At 43.2% G+C, this 21,803-nt stretch overlaps 1 protein-coding gene across 15 annotated transcripts in view; it reads right to left on the bottom strand.

Moving 5' to 3' along the window:
• The window catches only part of cdc42bpab (CDC42 binding protein kinase alpha (DMPK-like) b), a 73,840-nt gene extending 52,719 nt beyond the window's left edge, over window positions 1-21,121 (bottom strand). For all 15 annotated transcript variants that reach the window (XM_069515188.1, XM_069515194.1, XM_069515190.1 and 12 more), the window contains exon 1: window positions 19,743-21,121. In XM_069515188.1, coding sequence (XP_069371289.1) covers window positions 19,743-19,920 — 178 coding nt within the window. In that variant the 5' untranslated portion in view covers window positions 19,921-21,121. The remainder of the gene's footprint in view (window positions 1-19,742) is intronic.
• Window positions 21,122-21,803: the final 682 nt, after the last annotated feature.

Raw genomic sequence — 21,803 nt, 5'->3', positions numbered from 1 at the left:
CACAGTGAGGTAACGACACAAAAATGCCGCTTGCGAAAAAGACGAGGGAGATGGAGGGATGGAGAGAGAGAGAGAGGAAGAGTGGTTTTCCTGGATCTGACATGAACAGGGATACTGGTAGAGAGGAGAGGAAGAGAACCGGGGAGGGCCCTTCCTCCATCCGTGGTAGGACCACTGGAGGGGGCGAACTTATCACATCATGAGCTGGCTGGGAGTTTTCCTAGACTGTGTAAACCTTTGCAGAGGAAATACTCTGCATCATAAAAAAGAAGCAAATGATAGGCCTGGATAACTCTGGCCTATGACGATGCCAGGGTCATAAATGGCCAGTCATGAGGGAGGCCTGATTTTTTTCCCTGATTTATTATGATAGCCGGTGAATACATAGACAGGGAAAAAACTTCGAGTCACTGTCTCTAAGAATCTGGTATTTAAAAATCACTAAATCTGTTCCTTTTCCTTTTGGTGAATGTAAGTCATATAGATAAAAATGTACTAGTGTGCAGTTTCCTGTGAGGTCACATGGCTTCTCCTGAACGGCTGCCAGCCAGGCAGTCTGTTACATTACCCTCAGATTCAAAATGGCCTTATATGTGACATTTTACTGCGACTGTGTCAGCACAAACCACGAAACCAAATCAGACAGAGCCTTCCAACTCCTGTATGATTTCCCTGCCACAGCAACTTCTGCCCCTGAAATCATCAGAACCACTCCTGACATAAAGTGCATTAGACTGCTGGGGTCAGATAATAGTATCTTTAAATTACTTACCTGCCACACACAGAGGTAAGCATTGGTTTGCTTTCTTTCGAAATACAAATCTAAGACATCCAAAATGTCCTACTTTTTAAAAATACAAGACTTTGATCTCCTTGCAATAACAAATTATTACAAAAGTACCTCCTGGTTAAATAAAGGCCAAATAATTGCAACAAAATTATTGTGGACAAAATAGCACACAGGGGTCCTCAGAGGACAAATTAAAGCTGTGTGATTCTAATAACATAGTCCTTAAAAGGGAAAGTGACTCATTGCCAGAGGCGCTTCAAAAACACGGCCCTTTGAGCAATTCAATTGCAAGTAGCCTAAAAAACATCCAGTAAATTACCGAAATTACAGACGGAAATAGAACCAGGCCCCTTTATGTCACAGGCAGAGGTTCTCCCAGCAGCTGTGTTGAGGGAGGCACGACCAACCCCAATAAAACGTTTTGTGTGTGTTACCCTCCAAGATCACACATGCACAGCTGTCCAATCCCCACAGGCAGTGTCCCAACACATATGGTGCATGTATCAGAGAGGTGAGGGTGTGCCACTAAATCATTGATAAGCACAGGAAATTCACAAACATGGAATTGCATACATGGCATGTAAACATGCCTTAGAGCATTAAATTGCATTTAATGCTCTGCTGCACACCAGTGACACCAGAATTCCCAATGATGTATTCTGTCTGGATTCCCCCTCTTTTTTTGTCCTGTCACATCAGTAAGAGAAAATTGTCAGTGGGCTTAAATATAACAATCTGTGCCTCGCAGCATGAAACACACAAACAGGATGTTCCCAAAATATTAAGAAACCACAAACACCAAAGAAAAGCAGTAAGGCAGGGCTTGACAAAACAACAGATCAGATCTAGTTTGTGCTACAGTTCAAACACTGCTGCAGTGAGTGTACAACCAGGCAGGCCAACGTGACAAAAACTGTCTTTGAAAGACCCAACACCAGTTTCTGCTGTTGGTAAAGAGAGAGTTCGCTATACATCAAAGATTTCTCAGAGATCGCACATTGACCTGTTGAACCCATATCGCAAACAAGCTGATTTACACAATTCTGAGTCAACACAGCCGCCTGATACCATATAGAGATAATGGCTGAATATGGAAGGAGCCTGTCAGGCCCTGTTACCCAGGATGGTTTTCCTCAGTGCTGGTGGTGAAAGCACCAGGTGCTGCATTATTTCTCTGCTGGGGATTGATAGTAAAAGAGCGATGGCGGTAATAAGACGGAGGGATGTCAAGAAAAAGAAGTAACTCACAATTAAATTCTGTCTATTACAACATATGGATCACAAATAATGATATTCTAGGAAATAAAATCACATTATTATTTTCAGAGCTGGCTGATACAGCTAAAAACTCAACATAAAAGTTGTCATACCAGTCATTAGCGACAGCCACAATAAATGACACATTATTGTTTGGTTAAATTATTATATCTTATTTTTCAACTGACTTACTTGTAAAATGATCTAGTTATTAATATAAAGCTTGTGTATATGCTACATGGATCTTTAGGAGCACTACCTGTAATCACTCACCATTAACTGTGCAGCCCTGCTTTGTAGAGAGCATTAATATAGATACCTTCAGTGCAGATGAACAAACCAATTGGCAAATATATTGTGACAGGAGCTTGACAAATCAGGGAAGAATACAATGTGATAGGAGCCAATCAGGAAGTGACTGTCGGTGTCTGCATCGTTGTTTCCTAATGTCTCTGTATCTATTCATCCTGATTTAAATACATCCCTGGAGTTTTCAAACTAAAACAAGGCCAGCATCATTTCCACAGGGCTCGAAAAAACCTGTGGAGAAGTGTGAATGCCAGGCATAAATGTAGCAACTGATGCAGTTTATAACTAAAACGTATAAGTGTGAATGCAGCCTGGAGGTGGCCACCGGAGAAACAGACACTGACAGCTGTATGAATCTTCCGCTTCTACTGCCAGCAGAAACACTTGCTGTTCAGCCCAAGGAACAAATGACTTTATGGCAGCCTGTGAGCCCCTTCACAGGCCATAGCTCCCACATCAACCTGAAAGGAAAAACACTACAGGTCCATTACAAGAGCCAAAGCTACAAATACTGGGCATGTGCTGTGGGAATGTTCAGTAACCCAGACATCATTTTCCAATACTGAACGCATAAAGTTCCAAGCTGGCACGGTGGACCAACAAGAATGTGGCTGTACTATGGCACCTTGTCAAGTTCTAACAGCACCATATAAATTTTGGGATCAGTCAAATTAAAGTCACCAATCACTTAAACAAAAGTAAGACTTTACTGCCGGTGGTGTTCCAGCACCTACATGTCACAACATCCTGACAGATATTATAGCACAAGTTTCCTACTGCCTTTTCTGGGCTCATCCTCTTACTGATTTTTTTCCCCTCTCTGGATGTCGTCAGCTTGTGGAAAATGAGGGGGGTTGTTACCATGCCACGGGCCCTCTGCGGCTCGACTGGTCCAGCCCAGCACTGACATTGCACCATTTAAGGGTTTGATTCCCATTGGGACCACCCATTCTATAAATGGATCCACTAGAATGGATGAAAGCATCATTGAAGCAGGTTTTGGAGAAGTAGTGAATGGGACAATAAGAAGAAAGGAACTAACATGGATGGAGAGGGAATTTCCAGTCTAAAGGAAAGGAGATGAGAGGCAGATAAAATGTAGAGAGAGGTGGTACACAAATCTATACTGGAGTAAAAGGTGGACAGAGGATGAGGGGGGAAAGAAGAGGATGACAAGATAGGCTGGAGGGTGGTGAGAAAGTGAAGGGGAGAAGCAAGGAGAGGAGTTGTAGGACGAGAGAAAATAAAAGAAATCTGGGAGTGGAAAGAGGGATGTATAAAAAAACACTGAGATGTCTGTGAGAGACAGGTCACTGGAGAAAACTTCCAGTCCATTTAGTCCATGGATGATCCATGTCGTTTCTATACAAAATGAAGATGTCTTCACTTGTGGGCACCCTGTGGCAATATGTGTCATGATGGAGGTAACCCAAGATCCTTTTCATTTTCTGGAAACCTGCCCAGCAAGGTTTGCTCACGCTGAGGCCGACAGGAATACAATGGGGGGGAGAAAACACAGGCCATGGTTGCACACATTTTCGCAGTGGATGCTTAAATGAGCACTTATTAATTAATACCTGATGGGTAGATGTCATTATGTGTTTTTGTAATTAAAATTGCCCTGTGGTGCACACCAATTGTGTGTGACTAATCACAACCCTGGAATGAATGAATGATGGGACCATAAACAAAACAGACAGGTAGCTAGAGGTACTTTATAAACTTTACTTTAGTTAGTAGCTTAGATTGTTTGCCATTTTAGAAAATGATTTTGGTTCTCAGTGAAGTCTGCTTTAAAGTTTTAAATTGCATACCTGTTTCAAGCTACACACAACAGTCACACAATCAAGGAAATGTAGATCCCCCATGCACAACACTGCCTAAAAGATCAGCTGTGTCTCATTTCTGAGGTTGCATTTGAAGACCTATTGCATCACTGGAAACGACCAGGCCATTTTGAAGGGTCCTTAATACTGTATGCCACAGACAAATTAATAATTTGCCAGAGAAACGGATTTAGCCCCTGAATTGAGACACAGCTCAATCACACTTGCAGTCCTTAAGTCATGTTATTGTGTATAATACTTAAAGAGAAGATCAATTAACACTAGCATTAGCAGCTGATGCTACTGCTCCCAACTCCTCCCAGACATTACTAGTTGGTAGGAAAACTGACCATCTGAGGAAATCATTGACAAGTTATGTAACCTAAAAAGAATAAACACGTAACTGATCTGATACCACAACAGTGCAACAAAGTCCACTTTTCCAATGCAGGTTGTTTTGCTCTGCTGTTACAAAAGAACTGTGGACAGGCTATGAAGCTCACAGACACAAAAATCTGAAGGAAAAAAAACACTTTCGGCTCCCAAAAATAAATAGAGGGGACTGAATATCTATGCTATATATAAACTTCCCTATCCGCTAAAGCCACGCACAACAGACACTTTCTAGGCCACAACGAGGCCCCCCCACTACATAAAGGACTAGCTTGGTTACTAATTATAACCTCCGGAAGAAAGGTGTCAGTGCTGGGACTTGTAGCTAAAAACATCCTGAAAATATGCATCTGGCAACAGCTGGGCGTGTTAGGACATGCTGCCTGCTCAGAGCAGGAGGAAGCTGGACGTGACCACTACCAAAAATGAATTATGTTTCAAAGTAAGGACACAGAGGTAGGGCTAGAGAGATCAGATTGGGGCAGAGAATGGTTCTTCACCATTTTGCTATAAAACAATCCATGTTTATATTACTAACATAAAAGATAACCAGATTCAGTCTTCTTCTTAAAAAATCCTCTAATCACACAAACGCTAGTAGAAAATAGTCATACAAGGCACCAAACCAACTTTCAGAACAAATCTGATTTCTAATGGCATTCATTCATAAGATCCATAGATTTGTATTACTTCAATTAACTGGTTGTCTGATGAAAGAATCTTTTTAAGAGCAAACTGGGCAGGGAAAACTTCAACCTTATCCATTTAGGACTTATCCGAGAGCTCAGGCCCAATGGTGTAAGCTGCGAAAACAAACAGCGGCCACGCAGTTACAAGTAGACACCTAGATAACTGTTACGAGACTAATGACCTCACTGATAAGCAGATTGAGTCGCCGTGGGAGGCTACAGGGAGACGGGCCCTTGTTTTGACGAGGACATGAGACATCTAGGTGATCGTAGACACCGACTCTCTCAGCAGGCTGATAAACCGCAGACTGCACTTCGTCTGTTCCCACAGTAACATGTTGGAGATGTTATAGAGTAGCACCCAGCACCGGTGGCTACAGTATTGTCTCCATAGACACTTGGAGTTAACACCTGTGATTTCCTCATGTGGGTAATACCGCCGACACAACTTCTCACAACAAATATATTGTTGGACGGACCAGAACATTGGAAAAAAGTGTAAAGGAGTATTAGGGTGTGTGTCCATAGTGTTTCTATGGCAGGAATATGTTGACAACATATCACCACTGATGCCCCTGTTTCTTGCCATAACTTTATGTTTGACATAGAGGATGCTTGCCCTTCTACTTTGAATGGATGAGCTTGTGGCCACTCAATCTGACACATATAAAGCAGCAGGTCGTGTTGTTGTTGAGTTGTCCAACCACATATGTTTTACATATACAAGCCTGGATCAACAGACAGAGCCATAACAAGCGTCTCCTTCATCTTTGTTACCTCAGTGAGAAGTATCGTTTCATCTTGTATCGTTGACTGGTTGACTGAAGAGGAGCTACATTGATGACACCAGCACCTTTGTGAAAAGGTCAGACATTGCATACCGCACCAAGAAGACTGAGCACTTTGAACAGAAAAAACATTGGGTACAGTGCTTTTAATCTGGGAAGCTGCAAACACATACAATCTCTCCTTTTTTAAGAACTGAAAAACATTATAGAGACACACTTTAACAGAGCTTAATTCCAGGTGGGCCATTCAAAGCTAACTGTTCACATGGTAAAGACACAAGGAGTAAAGTTCTGGTGAAGAAAAAGAGCCACTGACCCTGAAGATCCTGTTGACAAAAAGTGAGAGCACATTAATCAGATTAACCTTAAGTCTAATGCTGGTTTGTCCCCCTTGACTAAAATCAATACTCTAGTGTCAATGAAACTAACATAGGTACTTCAGAGTCGCAGAAAAATCGATGACAAAACAGGAATTAAAAACCCTGAGTTTCTCCATCCAGGGCTCCAGACTAACTATTTACATTGGATTGTATTCACACTTTTAATCGCCACTGTTCGACATTTACCCGCCCCTGTTCACCATCTCTTCTCGCCATGCCATCAAGGATTAAATGACTGATGAGGATCAGCATTTATCGCAAACTGAGCGGTAGCTGAACCCAGCTCCGGAAAAGCAATTGTCCAGTCATTTGCTGAGCAACTAAAGCCAAGCATGACCAACCTATAAAACTGTGAATTGTTTCAGCAGTAGGCATGGGGCTGTGGTTAGAGACACTCATATGAGAGTCACTGACCCTTTGCCGGGGGCTTACAGCTTCAGCCTCAGTCTTCTTGCATATCATGTGTGCTAGCCATTGAGTGCATATAAAAGAGCCTTTTACAAAGTCCTCACTTTAGTACATGTCAACCTGAGTTGGAGGCTATAACCAACCTCATAGAGCTAGCAACTATCAGCAAACTAGCTTGCTACAGTAAAATATGCTAGTGACAATAAGTCTGCTGTGTGAAGTCTGCTTCCAATGATAAGTGGTAAATGTTAAACCATTATCACTGTAAAGTGCATTGTACATACATGTACAATGCTAGGCATAGTAGCAGTAAGCAGGGCAGAGAAGTAGCAGTTCCACTTTCAATATTGTTTTCTCATTAGTAGATTATTAATAGACATTATACATTGAATGCTGCTTTAGTAAACATGTGGACAGTTTTAGCTTCACTTTTTTATAACACCAGTAACCATAAAGTTCACACTTTAATGTCGTACACTACAAAATTCAGAATTGCAACAACACCAAATGAGAAAACCCTCAGTTCACTGATAACTGCACGTTGTCTTCTTCTTCTTCAGTGGACGTTCCCCACTCAGGCTAATGAGTGCCTTGGCTAAGGCATTTACCTACCATGGGAATATTGTTCTAATAATAAATGGAAATGCCTCATTTACAGCATTTCCTTATCTGAGGAGGCCTAAGTCTGGAGGAAACAGATTTGCACAAATAAGGCAATTTGAAAGCAGATGGGATTCCAGCAAAGCAATTAAGGCTAAGCATCTGGCTGGAAGGGCTCAAGCATCTAGAGCATATGTAAAGTAATTATTAACTCATATCAGTGAATAGTGCTTTGGACAGAAAACTGCATTAAGAGCTAATTATATTTAATCATAGGCATTACTGATAATGAATTAGTTAATTTTACTCTTTGTTCATGACCACATTAGGGTTACTAGCAAGGAAAAGGGGAGGATGAGTGTGTGTGCACTGTATGTGTGTCAATAATTAACAGAGGGTAAATAAAGATAGTGACAGTAGATACCAATATGTGTAATGTGTAACATTTCCTTTTTCTAAACATAATTAGGTGGTGCTAAACTGACTCACAACAAATTACTCTATATTGATGACTATAAAATATGTGCAATCAACAAACAGGAAGGATGAAAAATAAATTAGGTATCCAGGGCACTTATTAGTCTTGTTTTAAATGCCTAAAGGGGGAAGCGATTGGATTTGGGGAGATGAAATGTACTCATCAGCACCACGTCAAATTGTTGTGTCTGTATCGTGACCTTCAGCACAGAGAGGAAACAGTGTGAGGCAGCTCTCTATATATAGGAGTTGAACAGTGGAAGACAATTGAGATGACAATTAAAGCAACCACAGGATTTCCTCAGCGAAGAAGTCAGGGATGGCAGAGGATACAGGCTAGTAAAACCACATATGAGACTCACCGAAATATAGAGGAACTTACAAAACATCCATTTATAGTCACACACAAACAGGTCTCCAGCTCTCAAGTCTCTCACTTGTGCACATAATCAGTCACCAACTTGCTCTCACACACTTCCCCACAACCCACAAAACCCCTCTCAAAACCGATACCACAAAACCACAAAATCTCTGTCTGAATGCAGCAGTGCTGAGGAGGAAACATGCCTGCATGTGAATGTGTAAACAGATTGCCAGGTGCTGCACAGGGCCTTCATTTAATCACAGAGAATCAACCCAGACAACACTGTGATTCAGACTCAAGCGGAAGGCATGAGGGACAATCAGATCAGTTGCATGCAAGACCTACTGGCGTGAATAACCGCCATTCACGTGGAAGATGGATGAATGGTGCTGACAAACTGTTGACAATCTGACATTATTCGGGTCATGCGTCTACACTGTGAACACAGGGAGTCCAGGATTGTGAGTACAAGAGGCAGGCACGCACACTGCAGTGTAGGTACAGTGTATAGCTAAGCCTAAGAATAGATCAGGTCACCGTCAAATGTGCAACCACACCACGAGCCAAGGTCAGTGCTCCATCACTATCAGCAAATGTACGCAACACTATGGCAGGGGAACAAAGAGTATCTAGACAAAATGACTTTAACTTAGTTCTTCTTCGGCACATCCAAGCCGACTTTGCAGCATCCTCTAATTCATTTCAACAATTTCAATTCATCCCAATCTTTATCTCTCACACGCTCTTTGCCTAATTTCTCACATCTCCTCTCTCATTATCTAATTAAGAGGACTGAGCAGAAATGCCACAAAATACAACTTTGAAAGCATATGTGTCCAGACAAGGCTGTCTGAGTGTCCGTGCTTTTTTAATTAAGTTGAACTTGCTTAAAAATCAATTATTATGTTCTTTGGACCAGTTTTGCACAGAGAAACAAGGACATTCTCTTATTGAGTAGCCTTCAAGGGAACTGCCTTGCTAAGGAGAAATTTAAACGTGTCACGCTCACATGCAACAGATTCCAAGTGAAATTCTTGCGCGAAAGAGACTGTAGCTAAAACTGTGAGGTCTGACTGTCTTGCATGGAGGATAAAAAAACGTACAATACTGTGAGCCAGCACAGAGCTATATATTGCAGCAATCGAGGAAAACCCCAAGTTAGAGACCTCTTATGTTAGTATGTGAAGTGTAAAAATTTGGTTCATTAGGAAACTGCGGCAGCACAAATAAGAATATGGCTGGTCGCCACAGTTTAGATAATTAATGGGAAACACTGCTTTCACATGGCCAGACAGGGCATTAGCCTAGGTATACACCACCACAACAGCCTCACTCTGGATTTGAAAGTGATCTCTACCAATACATCCATGTAGTAGTAAATTTTAAATGACTTCAAGACAGAAACTGAAACTGGATTCCTCAAAAGATTTAAAACCATAGTTTGTGATGCACTGCAGCCAGATTCTTATAAAAAGGTGTATGTGGGATTCAAAGCTCCTGCTTGTGTAACTTGTAGGCTGCTGCAGCACAGTTCTGAAAGTCATGCTAGCACGCTAATTTACCCACTGGAGTGTGCAGCCCTTATTTAGCCTAAACCAATTCAAAGAGCAAATACCAACTAGACTTGGCACATCATGCCCTTGTATGACAGCATTGGATAGAAGATCAAAGTCTGTATGTGTGAGTGGAGAAGCAGCAGCAGAGCTGTATTAGGGATGCTGCTCAGCTCTGTGCTGTCAGATCAACTCTGCACATGTGTCCCCTTTTGCACACGCTAACACATGCAAACATACCCAAAAAGAGACAAGTATGTACACAATACATAATACTACAGCTACATGCCCTACACAGACACACACCAACCCTGCATTCTCTGTCACTAGGCAAAGCTGGGGTCCAGCAGTTTGCATACAGCAGGGGAGGGGGCAGAGGAGAGACAGGAAGGGGAGGGAGAGGACAGGAGCAGAGAGAGGAAACAGCGGAAGTCAAAGAGGGAAAGAGAAAGAGTAGAGGGAAATGAGGTAATACTGAGAAAAGAGGGCCAGATAATCAAAAAGAGGTGTGCGACATTACAATGTATGAAAGAAGTGAAAACTGGGTGAAGGGGGGAAACACTATATTGTCAGAGCAACACTGACCTAAACAATGAGAGCAAAAGAGATCGCAGAGGCTGACAGGCAGACAGGGAGAATGAATGGAGCGGGTGGCACTGGTGGACAAAGAGATCGACCTGGCCTCATCTAAACAGCTGCTACTCTCCCGAACGTTGCACCTCGGCTCCAAATTCCACAGGCAGCCCGGCTATGAGGGGCTGGGGCCTGAGTCAGCGCTTTTTACACACACACACACACACACACACACACACACACACACACACACACACACACACACACACACACACACACACACACACACACACACACACACACACACACACACACACACACACACACACACACACACACACACACACACACACACACACACACACAGCTGAGCCTTGTGCTCCAAGCAGCCAGGGGATGCGCTGTCTATAGCACATGCAATGGGACATGAAGCACTCACAACCAGAGGCTTGGAGTTCTGCCTACCCTTTTCAGACTCCTGCACTTAAACCATGGACTCTGGTTAAACATTTCTGCTGCAAGATTAGTTGCAAAAAAAGTGCATGACAACAAATTTATGCCAGATTAAAAATTTTCCACATTTAAAAAGCCACAGAAAATGGTGTAATAAAGGTGATAATGCATCATGATATGGTTTCACAGTATATATCTACAGTGAAAGAACAGTGAAAGAGAGTCTAGGCTTAAATGCAGAGGCAGAGCTGTCACAGTGAGAACAGAACAACATCCTGATTAATAAAACATGCCAGAAGCACCAAACATGGCTGACTACATCATTTGGAAGAGCATCTAAAATGAATGCTAACTGTTGCCATGCTACAGCTAATGAGAAGTAACATTTAGACACGACAAAACTATGTGACCAACAGAGAAAATGTGAAAAGTAGTAACAGAAACCAGATGACAATGAAAAAGTACAAAAACCTTTTCAATTACGAAAATAAATAGAATCCCCCTGCTAACATATCCAGGGAGCACAAGTCGTCAGTAGACACAAGCAGAGGTGAAAATCATTCTTTGGCATGTCCCCATACTACCACAGCCATGGCAAACTGTACGGCTGTTTCTCTGTGTCACTGTGAGAAACATCCTGTGATTGAAAAAGAGTGAAGGGAGGAAGAATTGAAACTGGAGGAGAAAGCAAAGGGCCAAAAAGGATCACATGCTGCAGTTTTCTTCCATGTTATTTATGAACTTGTGCCCTGGCGGGGCTCCTGGGGGCTCTGGGTTTAAGAGCAGCTAATGGGTTTTATCCTGGGGTTGAAGACAGTGGAGGGTCGGCCAGAAGGCACGCTCCCTTGCTGATGGATTTACATGGGACACAATGGGCTGAATTTGCATTGTGTTTTGAATTTAAAGTTATTGGCCTCCATTTTTATCAATACGTCTAACTCTCCTCTCAGAAGGATTAGTATAGCAAAGGAAATCTATTCATTTACAAATGCTCCATAAATCATGTAAAGCTGTATAGACATAGTTTGAGTAGCATCTAGTAGAAACTGTATGGAAGCCAAATTGTGTCAGTGGCTACTGCCCAAAACATCTTTTGCTGATCCCCAGATTTAACTGTGGTTAAACTTTTAAGATGTACATTTTATTAAGCTTCTTTCCCAATCATGTGCATCACAATACACACAACATGAAATACACTATCAGTGAATATGTGTTGTACATGGAACATGCAGTACAATTAAAATAGGCATAAGCAGTTTTAGTATGATATTGAAGGTGGGGTTGGTCATTTGTTTCTGAAACATGTCCTGATAACCATCAATAAATAAAGTCTTAGTCAGATCTTAATTTGCACCCAGGTAAATTATTTGTTGGCGTATCTCTCTGCCACAAATTGACTGCCTGCCTGCGCCACTGCGGCCATGCTCTCACTATGCATGTCCGGAGTCTTCACAAACCACAAAAGAAGTTAGCGGGCTAGTTACGGAAAACCTGGCCTCTAGTTTTCAGGCAGCGCATGTTCACATAGTGTAGCTTTGACGAGAGGGCCGATGGGAGAAGGTGGGATGTTCCGATTGCATTTTTTTCCCAGTAAAGCCTGCTCTCGCTAGCTTTTCCAGGATTATCAACCCTAGCTTTGAGCAGTTATTGTTTCATCATTAAAAGGCGTTTTGCTACAACAAACACAAAGTACAACAAGACAAACTTTCAGGAATATTCCTTGGATCTGCTATGGTAATGGATTCCAAACGGTTTTATGAATGAAGAAAGGGAGGAATGTTTGTGCTATGCATTTTCTGCTGGTGGTGTTTTGTATTGGCTTCTGCTGACATTTTTGCTCAGTCGGACAAGTTTGGATTTACTAACACAAACTCCCCAGTCCAGTGAGTATGGGAAGAGACAAAACTATGCAAGGAAGCGCCTTTGCCAGCTGGCTGTGGGACTGTTTCAGCTGACCGGGTGGGGGAGGAGGGGAAGAAAACCCTTTGACAACGTGAAAAAAAAACCTTGTGAGAACACAATGTTGCTCTGTATGTGCCGTTTGTGTGTTTGAGACTGACGAAAAGGAGGATTTACCAATTGCTCTTCTGAGCTGAAGAGTATTACAAGGCGAGCAGACCAACATTTTTCCTACAGCATATATAGAAAAACATTCTTACAAACTTGTAGCAGAACTAAACCCTCTTGTAATTTCCCAGAAATCAAAGTCATCTTGGCTGCCACTGCTCAGAGCCTAATATCTGCAGTGATTACTTCAGTAAGAGCATTGGTTGTTAATATTAGATTTTGTACACTTCCGTCTGTATCCATGTAAGTCAAGCGGACTTCTGACAAGCCAGAAATAATGACATAACTTGTGCTTATGCAAGAAACTGGCATGTGCTAAAATAGTACCAACCAACAGAGGTTGACTTATTTTAAAAAACTGCAGTGGGAAGAGAGAAATTATAATGAGCTAAGAATAGCCAACTGTTTGAAGTGACAGACAGCTAAGCAGAGAGGTCAGCAAAACCCTGTTAACAGACACTGCAGGGGAAAATGAGAAAGAGAAAGAAAGGAAGGAGGGCAGGAGAGAAATGGTAGGATGACAAGGAGGAAAGGTAAAGAAAAGAGAGAAAGGGGAGGAGGGGGGAGGAGAGGCCATTTGCAGTCAGATCCCGAGGGTACTGAAGGGCTAGCTAATGAGCAGCGTGCCCCCTGGGAGACGGAGAAAGGATGCCAAACCTTCCCGTCACTTTCTGATGACACATCACAATTAGCAGCAGGCATCTCTTTGCCTGCAAAAGCTTCCAGACACATTGACTCAGTGGTTTTAAAGGCCACCTGTGAATATCCAGGTGCTGCAAATGCCATGCACAATTTCACATGTTTCGCTGGCAAAGGTCCAGGTATATCCTCAGCATGGACTCTAACTACTAAAAACACACTGATGGTACTCGCAGTACTGGTCCTGCCATCAAGTAAACACACCTCACTATTCATCTCACAAGAACTTAATTTATACATATTGGAAAAAATAATCACTGGTTTCTTTTCAATTAGGGAAAACCCAATGGAGGGATCTAATTTCATCAGACCAACAGAGTTAACTGTTGGTATTGAACAGCAGTTAGATATTTTAAATGAGAACTCCACCAAGGTCAGTGTATTCATCCTCAGCCATACTGCTCAGCCTGTGGTAACTGTTCTACAATGTCTGTTGTGGCTATGTAAGGTGTTTACCAAAGTGTGAGAAGATAACCCTGATGATGTAATATGGTTACCTAAACTGTTTTGGAGGCTGATTGGGAAGCTCCAGTAAAAAGGGGGTGACCTGAAAGACAATATTGATTTAATTTGCATTAGGAGATGAGAGCAATAAAATGCAAGATGTACTGGACTGCATATTACCTCTCACTTGTGCCACAACCTTAAGGAGGTACATCACTAAACTTCCTCTTGAAAGATGAAGTCCACTATTCATATAGTGAGTTTTGTAAAATCATGCTCAAACTGTATTATATTCCAAACATATTTCTTATGGCTACATGCAATAATCCCACTAATCCTGTTAAGATGGAGTAATGAATTGGGTAATCGAAATGTAAATGCAGCATGATTTATCTTCATATTTATCATCTGGCAGGTTTTTTTGTGCGCTGCAGGGTTAATTTAGGCTGAAGGTAAATGAAATGTGGAAGGCAAACAAAGCATAACAAAATGGAAGTCTCAGCTGGACTGCTTCATTTGGGATAATAAATTGGTGTGGAACAGCAGGCACAAGGAGAGGATCTGCATGGGCCCCTCTGCTATGTCCAATTGTTTGTGAGTCTACTCAGGACAATAGAAAAAGCTATGTGTGTGTGATGTGAGTTGTGCTTTATTTTTGCTGGTGTGATGAGGGAAATTAAGGGAAATAAACACGATTGGTGACCTTGCGCCTTCTCAACAACAGCAAATGTTGGAAACGAGTGAGCCACAGAGTACACAATGACACAATGTGATACAGCTGTCCCACTTCCTCGTATGACATCATGTACCCGTTGGGTCCAGACTAGCTCACTGAGTCCTTGTAGTTCCTTCCTGCTCTCTGTGCCTGCCACAAGCACCGGATAAGCCAGCCAGGAAATGGCAGAACAACCAGAGGGGTAACAAGGATGTCCAGAGAGACTCCTGGCCATACCGGTTTTTAACATCCAATATTAATACATGATATTAAGATACAGGTTACTGATAAAGACAACCAGTGATCACTGTGGCATTTATCAAAACATCACAGTTCTATGATTAGCAACTATTTCAATAACTCTGAAATCTTCTTCAAGGATTTATTATAATCTAATAGCGTCACCATGGCCATGACACCATAAATACACTGAGTCACAATCAACTGTCTACTCTGTCTTTATCATCCACCCCAAGCTGCCTAAAATAAATGCACTAGTACATTTCCTGCCTCATCTGTGCAGCATCACTGGTGTTTCTTACTGCTACGACACAATGGGCAAAGCATCTAACACTCCGTTAGCTTAAACTGGTTCAAGCACATGTTTATCACTGCAGTTTGAAAGTGGACGAGTCGAGGCCAAAGGTTTGAATAGGTTTGAGGGTTGGGTATTGGCCTCTGAGTAGAATTTAAATCCATGTAACACAAAAACTCTTCTCTGGAAGCATTACAACTCAAATTCTTACAAGCATAATGGCAGCTTTTCTGGTCTGTTCAACGGGAAGAACAGGGAGGGACTGCAGTCTGTGAGATAGCCTAGTTAGGCAAAACCACAATAATAAGAGTGTGTCTCTCCACTGTGAGTAGTGTGTGAGGCATGCTGCCAATGAAAGCCTTGCAGGGTGGAGCACACATCAGCTGCAGCTGAACAGCTGGCCACTGCGGGCTAACACTGAATCTGGATTGAGACGAGGTCAGGCTGCCTCCCCCATGTTTGCCAACTGTGGGCTGGCATGGCTGAGCGTTTTCATTCAGCTGCCCTGCAATCCATTTCCCAAAACAGGGAGGGAGATTAGGACAAAAAAACAAAGGAAATGTAGGGGAAACTTAGGAAACCGGAAAAAAAAAAGACTTATCTCCACAGAAAATGGAGGAAACCGAAATTTCATTGATAACACCTGATTAAATGAGAAACAAGTAAGATGTTGTCATATGTTGGCTGGCTTACGGTAAATGTCACAAGCCAGCTTGTTAGAAATTGGATACAAGCGCAGATCTGAGCTGGTGAAATCAGTAGACCCAACTTGTTCAGCATATGTGAGGAGTCAGAATACAGTGTACTTTCCCATGTTCATTTCGCCTGTGGCTGCAGGTCATATAAGGGTCTCCATTTCAGCTTAAATGAGGTCACCAAACAAGAGGAGAAGCAAAACCCACTGCAAATGTTTGTCTTCCTCTCTGGCTCATAAACATGCTCAGAAAGAAAAAGGAAGGCTGCTGCAGCTATGTTACGTCCGGGCTACAGGATTAAAAAAGGTACACAGACCTTGTGACTAAGATATGATGATGTATCATTCACTCAAAGTATACCGCAGCTGCAGAGAGGTCCTTTGGTTGCCTGAGGCCCATCTTGAGCTATTTTTCTGCAAGTAGGATTAATAAGGAGTTATTATACTTTTTCCAATTTTCTGTCATTATACATAATGTACAATGTCCATATTAAACAAGGGCAAAGTTTAAAATAATGAGCTACAAGTATGTAAAGGTAATCCCTGTAATGCATAAGATAAGATTTTTCTTTACTTGAGCATCAAGCAGAAGCCCATTGGTCATATTTCTTTGTATGGCCATTCACACCAAACGCAGCCCATACCAATCTACTTGCATTATTTACATTTAGTGCATTCCTTTTGTATTTCCTGAGAGAAGAGGTTTTCTACACATACAGCTACTTGCAAGGGAATAAATTAAAGAAACTGTATGGGGATTGCGAATTCAAGACTGAACCCAATGTAAAATAAGCAGATAACAGGAGTAATATTTACCAAATAGAAATGTCCTGCTATAATCTTTGTTGCTGCAGATGTTTGAGTTGTGCACTCTCATATTCTGGATCAGATTTGGGATCAAACTAGTACGGATGGATTTGAGAAGTTGTCATTTCCAATCAGTTATGCTCTGTTACTTACTGATGAAGTTTTCTTTCTGAACCTTCACACTGGTGAAGGGATGAGCTGGTGCTCATAAGCACTGGGTGAGCTGCCACTCAGCAAGTTTCCAGATGTTCAATAAGAAAAAATGAGCAGAGCTGGAAATGAACATAACAGTGCCCCTTTAAACTGTGTTTACAGAATGCAATTTTTAGATTATTGCATATTATTTGTGCTTTTATTTGAGTCTGGTCCAAACGGGCAGACAGGAAAGAGGGGGTGTGACATGGAGCAAAAGTCCAAAGCAATCTAACCATGGAAGCTGCTTTTATATGACTTCTTCAGCTAATATTTAGCTTGTAATTGTCCAACTACTGCAGAAGGTGTTGCATCTGTAACAGGTGTGCTTTTCTCTTAGACCCTCTGGCTGGCGGCTCTGCCAGGAAAAAGAAAATATGGGAGTGGTGACACTCCAAAAACTTTAGAGGGCAAGATAAGACTTGGCCTCTATTATACAATATTTTTGTAGATGGTTACACCACAAAAGGTGTGGTCTAACATTATGTGGATGTGCATTATCACAATGTGGAAATCATGCTAAAGCAAGCAATTTCATCCCCTCCCAAAAGAAGGAAATCTACTCGTCAGTGTGGACGGCTACCACGTCCAGCAGTCTATGGCTCAGTGTTTGTGTCTGACTCCTGATGAAAAACATAAATACCTTTTCCCAAAACACATGTCTGTGGCCTGGCATCCCAATGTGACTCACATAATCGGTCCCTCTTCAATTCACCCCACTTAGCCCAAATGAAATTTTAAAAATCTGTTTTTAAGAAAATTATATCTCATATTCGCCAATGTAATAGTGTTGCCTCTGGATAATTCCAGGAGATTATCTAGAGTTCAGTGTATGTCTGCAAGAAGCGCATATCAGAACTGCCTGATGAAGATTATCAACCAACTTAGTTCGCATAACTTTGCTTTATTGCAACAAACTCTGCGATATCAAAACATATTTATATCAATTGTAGAGGTTAAAGGATTATCATGCAAACCTCTCTGGACTGGAATAAAACAAAGCAACAACATGGGACCTCTACTCAACGACAGCTATGACACATCTGCACTTTGTGTGTTGTGTCTGGTCGAGCTCAGTCGGGGAGTTTCAAGTGTCAACACAGGAAAAATGTCAGAATGAAGTCACCACTTGGCACCCAAGCCCAGGACACCTCTCCTTAAAGGCCAGGGCACACTGGCATTGTTTCACGGACAGCTGCATGGGCAGGTTTTCTGCAGCGCATAGGCCTTGAGCCAGGAACTCTGGTAAAAATGTGGGGCTCTGAAGGAAACAATACATGTGTAATGAGCAAACATGGTTGGATAAGACCTTGGACGTAGAGGAAAGCTATCACTTTATCCCCACACAAATCCAGCCACTTCCAGTACATTACCAGCCAGGATAGCTCCATTTTTAGCACAGAATTGGTTGTCCAGATGGTGGCTGGTGGGGATTGCAGCCACCAGTCAGAATATACCACCATTTGACTGACTTAACTGTCATCCTACCCGTATTTGACACAGCCATCCTAAAATCATCCAAACTGCAGCCTCTTTAACATTTTAGTTTAAACCATTTCAGCTATTAAATTACGAAAAAAGAAGTAAATATCCGAAACCTAATTTTCTTTCCATAATATATTTTCTTATTGGCTGTTTTATTATTGATTTAACTTGCCCCAGGACTATGGTTTGGCTCCTGCCTTGCCTCAAAAGTGAGCCTTCTTTCAGGGTTTTAAAGCACGAGTGGGCCAGCAAGGCATGCTCTGGCAGTGAGCTGGGCCTCTGCGCCAGATAAAAAAGGTGAGTTGTTCACATTCCTGGTTCATGCACAAACCAAACCCCCGGTGTCACACACACACACACACACAGACACGCACACACACTCCTTTTGCACAGATGATTGAGCTGTGTGTGTGTGTGTGGTCCTCCTGATTCTTTTGTTGTTTTTTCGATTCTTGCTTTAACCAGAGAAGTGGGAAAGTTAGAAAACTAATCCAAACTCTGCTCCTAATTATTAACAAATCAAACACTGAGTAACATTGTTACCACTAATCTCTAATGCATCAGACAGCAACAAAAGACAACCACGTTGTTTGTTTATTTACAACAGCAATGTCAGATACTGACAGCTAGGTAGGTTATCAACAAGCTTTCACCTACACACCCATGAAAAGGGAAAACAAGTGAATGTAAAAAGTAGTCATGAAAACCAAAGAGAACTGAAGAGGGTTGATACAATGACAGAAAGGCATCTACTTTCTGTGAGGGTGTATTTTCATTGGAACAAATGGTGGCCTGCAGCATGGGTCATCTTTATGAGATCTTTCCTGGATTCATATCAACAGTTTTTAAAAAGTGTCTGCTTTACATCCTCCTCACCACACTTAATGTCCTCCATACTTGTTTTCTCCTTGTCAACTTGGTTGCACCTAATTTCAGACGGAGAACACGACATGACTTCTCTTGTGTTCTGCTGTAAGTGCTGCATGCTGACATGTGATATGTCCATATTAAACATTTACTTGCAGGGGGATAAAAGTGGCCCTGTTCATAGTTTCAGGGAGGGTTTGGAGTGAGAAGAGAGCAGGCCAGCACAGCTCCACTACTACTATAAAAGGAATGTGATGGGGAAGGGAGGGCCACTGCACCACACAACACTATGAGCCTATCATCTTACCAAAAAGACAGAGAGGCTTGGATGCACAGGCCAAACAACAGGGATTAATAAAAGAAAGAAATGAGCTTACCCCAGTCCAGAAACTCCAGGATGTTTTTCTCTCTCCTGAGTGGGGAGTTGTTGCACTCATCGTAGAGGCACACCAGGATGTCCAGCAGCGTCTCCACACTCAGACACTGGCCATTGGACTGAGCTGGCCCGTCCAGGATCAGCTTCTCCAGCTTCTTCAAACGCACCTCTCCCGACATTATTCCGGCTTGTTGGGGTTTGAAGTAATGATGGTGGAGAAGCTGGGAGAGTCAGGGGGTTAACAAACACCTCCCGGGCCTGTGAGTCAGCGCAGAGGGGCCCGTTAAGAGAAGTTTTCTCACCTTGAATACGTCTTGAAAATAGTAGTGTTTTGAGTAGAGGGCAAGCCGGGGCTAATTCCGAGGTAACACCGACCTATTCATGATCTCCCTCCCGAGATCCAGCATCTAGGAGGCGTATAAGACATGCAGCTCTTCCCCATTTCTTTAGACCTAACCCCACAGAGTACATAAGAAAAGAAGTGATCCAGAGACCCCGGCTGCCCCGGGGCGGCTAATTCTGATCAAATCCCAGCGTTCAGCCTGAACTTTCCGGTCCTTCTCCTTGTGGAGAAACAATCGAGCGGGTTTGGTTTCAGCAGATCCCCCTCAGTTGTTGTGGCAGATTTCTGGGGGTCTCCATTCCTGCAGCAAACCCCAATTTTTTTTTTTTTTTGCAAAGGCAGGTCTGCAATGCTACAAAGCCCCAGCGCCCCTCCTCTGCTCCAGGAATGGAAGGGCGACACAGGCTTAGTTAGCAGCCTGCTAGGTTAGCACGGGTAGCTAGCCAGCGAGCTAACGTTAACGCTACTTTTCTCCGCTCATAAATGCCATCGTCGCCCCCTTTTTTCCAGGAGCTGACATGTGATACCGCACCGTGCTAACAAAGCTGAACTGAATCCAACCCGTTCGGATGGTGTTTGGGATTTTTTTTTCATCCAAGTGGAAAAGGGGAGGAAAAAAAAAAATTTATCCGCTTGTTCTCTCAACTCAGCGCTGGCAGATATGTTGTTTAAATCCCGGTGTTCGTCCAGAAATGTCTCTTTAGTTTCTTCACAGTTCCAGACGACGGCTCGCTCGGGAGTCCCCGCAGCCCCGCTAAGTTAGCCGTCAAACAACCAGCCGGGTCCTTTCCCTGAAGGTTACACGGGCGCTGGTGTCGCGTCAGGAGGAAAAGCTGCAGTCTGGACTCGCTTGTTCCAAATACGGGACACAGCCTCGGCTCCCCTTGTCGTTGCCTTCCTCCGCCGCCGGTCGCTCGCTCGCTTCTTACAGTCTCTGCTCGGTCCGGGCAGCGGCGGCTCCCTGCCAGAGACTCTCCGCGGGGGGAGAGGGTCCGCTAGACAGCTCTGTGCGCAACGCCGCGGTGGATTCTGGGAAGCGGGGCTCGCCCTCCCCCCCGTGGAATGTGGAACGAGCCACAAACGGACGCGTCAGCTCTGCTGGGTTAGCGCTAAACACCATTTATTCAGAAGTCATTTGTCACGTTTAATTAAAGTGAGCGTTTTTATTTCCCAAACTTTCGCCCTTGGAATTCTCCAATCCGCCATCTTTGTTGTGGTTCAACGTGAACGCGGCGATTCGCTCTCCGGCCCGCGGCCCGTCTTCCAGCGCTTGTAGCATCTCCGGGTCGGTGCTGCAGGCAAAATCCCAGATCATCATCATGGCGCCCGTCACAGCATCTGCTGTGCGGAGGGGAGGATGGGGAGGGAGGGGGGTCTGTCAGGGCTGTGAATGGAGACTGTCCGGCAGTGAGCTGCTGCTGTTGAGGTGCGGACAGGATCCCGGCTCCTCCAGGGCCGCTGTCCCTTTAACACCGTGCGTCACTGTGATAACCTGCTGCTGTGGGCCTCATTCACACAACCGTGCCCGGGCCGGCCTGTGTGCTGCATCCATGACCGTGCACATCGCGGGTCATGGTTCCCTGGCGACAACTGACTCATTCATTTAGTTTGTTTCAATAGGAACATGCCCACATGACCACACTGACGGCTGCATCACACACACACACACACACACTGCACCACTGCTACTTTTCACCTGTGTCTCACCTGCAGGACTTT

The sequence above is a fragment of the Paralichthys olivaceus genome, chromosome 19 (genome assembly GCF_024713975.1).
Source record: "Paralichthys olivaceus isolate ysfri-2021 chromosome 19, ASM2471397v2, whole genome shotgun sequence".
NCBI classification, from domain to species: domain Eukaryota; kingdom Metazoa; phylum Chordata; class Actinopteri; order Pleuronectiformes; family Paralichthyidae; genus Paralichthys; species Paralichthys olivaceus.
The sequence above is the reverse complement of the archived record's forward strand: the minus strand, read 5'-3'. Positions and strand labels throughout refer to the sequence as shown.